Here is a 3,697-nt window from a genome sequence, read left to right on the forward strand (position 1 = left end):
TACTATTACTATTATTATTACTATTACTACTATTATTATTGTTGTTGTTGTTGTATTATTATTGTTTATAATTTATATAATTAACCTCCTTGTGGTTCAACTCAGGTCTTGCTGGGTTATTTATTTCTTTGACACTTCTGCACTTGGGAGAAGACATAATTTTTTTGGTCGTGTCAGTGAACTATAAGCAAATAACCTCAAAATCAATTGCAACTTCATATTTTTTCTATTAGGGGTGATATCGTAAAATATATAAAATTTGACCTTATTTTGATATCATTTGATTGAGGTTTTAATTCGAGGTTCAATTCTGCCACAAAAACACTACTCTTAATAAACCATAAGCAAACCACCTTAGAATCAATTAAAACTTCATATTTTCTGTATTGGGGGTGATATCGCATCATATATTAAATTAGGGCTTACTTGGATATCGATTTCTTGAGGTTTTAATTAAATATTTAATTATGTCGCAAACTGATCATACAAGGAGTTTAGGTACCTAGACATAATAGAACGACCTATAAACTGAGATTTGTTGTTTTCTTGGTATCAAAATACTATATATTAAATTTGAGATCATTTGAATATAATTTTCTTTATGTTCTAGAATTGGGTTTTGTCTTGCCATAATGGGTTTGTTTTGTGTTATCTTCAAAACTTGTTTTTGTTTTTGTTGATTTTATTTCTACTAGTATATTATTATCATATTTGAAATATTTGGTTGTCATTTGAGTCATTTTCATCACTTTCACATTTGTTTGTTTTCGATCCATTCTAATCTAAACAAAAGTTATATTTATAATTTCGAGTCTAAATCGATGTTCTTTCTGTTGTAAACTCTATTCTTGTTGTGACTTCGTCTTCTTTTATTTTTTTTGTATTTATGTCATGCATTTAGCAAGGGAGAGGGAATGAAGGAGGATTATAGCTCAAGGACATGAAAAACTAAGCCATGGTTTGGCGGTTTTAGAATAAGAAGTTGATAGTTGTATAAGATTATTCTATGATCTTCAAGCTTCATGGGAAAAAGGAGGTACAACACCAAGAAAATGAAAGACAAATGAGAGCCGTTGTTGTTATCATTCAAAAATATGTATGCAAGTGGTTAGTATAATGTACTTATTTGAAATTCTTGTCACTTACTACTTCCATACAATGTTGTTGGATAAAAATGTTAACAATAAGGGAATTTTGGAGGCTTAAACAAAAGGCTAATAAAGTAGCTACTAATCCTATTCAAGATTCAAGGGCGAATCTTCTTGAAGAAGGATGGAATGATACAATTCAGTCTTTTGATACAATTTAAGCAACGTTAGATTTGGATTTTGGAGTAAAATTTTCTACCATCCAGTTTTATGCTATTGAGCATAACTCTAAATCCAACTATTGGATTGAGCTGAAACTTTACCAGAAGATTTTAAAAGTATTTTTCTATGTTAGAGTAAATTTCAGGTGAAACAGAGTTTAGAAAGGACTTGCAATATAGGTCAGAATATATTATATGAATTTTGTTATTTATTTCCTTTTGACTTATGAATTTTCTATTTGGTGAGGATCTGTTTTCTAAAAGGATGTGACAGCTTGTTTTGAGAATTTTCTAGTTTCACAAGAATTTTTAATGAGCTGAAACATAATTTTCAAGAGTGGCAATGATTCATTAATGTTCTAAAATTCTTTTCTTATAAGAATTTTTTATTCATCCTAGCTACATAAGAAGAAAAAAAAAAGCTAATGATATTTAATGACAGATTAGTTATTTTTAATATTTTCTTTCGTATATGAGCTTATTAAAACTTTGTTTTGAGCTAGAATTCAAGACTTGTTTGGATCAAGTTATGGGCTTTTTAGTTAGGATTTTTTAGCCAATTTTGTTTGTGAGTCAGTTCAATTCATAGTGGTAAACCCATTATGATTAATTTTTTAAGAACTATTTAAACTCATGTAACTAAAATTTTAGCGGTAAATGATGAATAATACTTTTGAATTTTTTAGTTTTAATATATGAGAATGATTCTTGTATTTTTTAGTTCTTGAAAGAACTAAATTTAATTGATGAAAGATTAACTAACTTTATGATGTCTTTCTACTTCATTCCAAAAATATTAATGTCTTGAAATATATTTTTATTATGTTATACTTTTATTATATTTATTTTAATTTTTCAAAATCATATCTCAATTTTAATTATAAATTACTTAATTTTAATTATAAATTACATGAACATCTGATAAGTTCCATGACCATATGATCTCAAGTTTCTCATCAATTTTTAGATAACTTTCCAACCGTGTAACTTGCATTTTTATAGTAACATCTAACATCTGCTAATTGTCGAGAAATATAAATTTGTTCGGCTGTGGTATAAAAAAAATCAGGATAAAAAAATTGCTAAATGCTGCTTGTGTGATTGCTCTGTTGTTATACATGGGTGCCTAGCTGCAATTTGCACATCGAAATGTGAATCCGTTACGCGAGGGACCTCCTTTCCCAGGGAAGGAACCCAGACGTCGAATCGGCAAGATTGGCCATAACAAAATGCTTGAGGCCAGTGTCCCAAACCTCACAGAACCGAAGCCGCCAATCGGGAGGTTCAATGGCCTCTGTCCCTAGACCTGGCGCTCTATCCTTTGATCCCTTGTTGTTGTCCTCTTGCCAGTTAGTGACATAGGTCGAAACTCTTCTAAAGAACTTGGCTTTGAAGGAATCCCACACCTGGTATTTGTAGTGGTTCACTAAAACCTTGCTCTCTCGCACGTTCAGGTATTTGTATCCATCCCGTAGTTTAAAATGATGCACCGCATTAAGAAGAGTTGTATGAAGGAGCTCTGGGCGCACAACGGATTTGTGTCTCTCCGGAGCCTCAAGCCGACAAGTATAACCTACAGTTACACCCTGTGATGGAGGTGATGTCAATCCAGATGGCCCATAGCTGTGGCAAACCGTTCTTAGCTCTGCAATTTTTGGTGAATCTGAGTATTTCATGACGAGGGTTCGCAGTGAATTTGTTCCAGGTTTATATCGTCCCCTTCCATGTGGGAAGTAGAAAAACTCATCAACATCAAAGAATCCAAGCCACTTGCATTCATGTTTTGCTCTCAAAGCACAGTGCGAAAAGCCTGCCTCTTGTGTCTTAACCCATGGTCAAGCATGCCTGGTGATCTTGTACTTGTGCAAATTAAGCTCATCAATAACTTCTTGAACCTCATCATCGCTATTATTGTCGTATATGAACCATCGCTCGATTCCCAGCCAGGCGTGATAGATAATCCACTCCCGAAGGAAAGAGGCCTGGTTCCACAGCATGGTGCAAGCACAAAGCTCATACTTCCCAGTGTTACTCTCGTGCTCATGGGAGTTGATAATTTGAACTCTGGCGACCGAAGGCAGAGGAGCTTCATGTGCACCTTCAACATTGTAATCAACACGGCTAACACTAACTCTTATGTCCTTAGCCTTATCTAGATTGTTTATAATACTAGGAGGCAACAAACACCGAAAAACTTCTTGAGCAGCTGCAATTGCTCGAGTATTGAACACAAATAATCCTTGATCAAAATCAGTCAAACTGAAGTGGCACTTGAATTTCCTAGCATCGGCTTCTCTATGTGGCCGAAGATTCAATCCTTTAGCAAACACAACCACATTACTAGTGTAAACACTCGAATCCAAAACTGCCTCATAAGCCACCTTGGCC

General features: G+C 33.7%; 1 protein-coding gene across 1 annotated transcript; it reads right to left on the reverse strand.

The window, feature by feature from the left end:
- Positions 1–2,365: 2,365 nt before the first annotated feature.
- Positions 2,366–3,690, reverse strand: LOC105138603 (UPF0392 protein RCOM_0530710-like; the record flags this gene model as incomplete). Its single annotated transcript, XM_011044729.1, is given in 1 exon segment — positions 2,366–3,690. A coding segment is annotated over 1 exon segment (1,221 nt), but the record flags the coding sequence as incomplete, so codon positions are not given.
- Positions 3,691–3,697: the final 7 nt, after the last annotated feature.

Source organism: Populus euphratica, unplaced genomic scaffold (genome assembly GCF_000495115.2).
Source record: "Populus euphratica unplaced genomic scaffold, PopEup_1.0 scaffold79.1, whole genome shotgun sequence".
NCBI classification, from domain to species: domain Eukaryota; kingdom Viridiplantae; phylum Streptophyta; class Magnoliopsida; order Malpighiales; family Salicaceae; genus Populus; species Populus euphratica.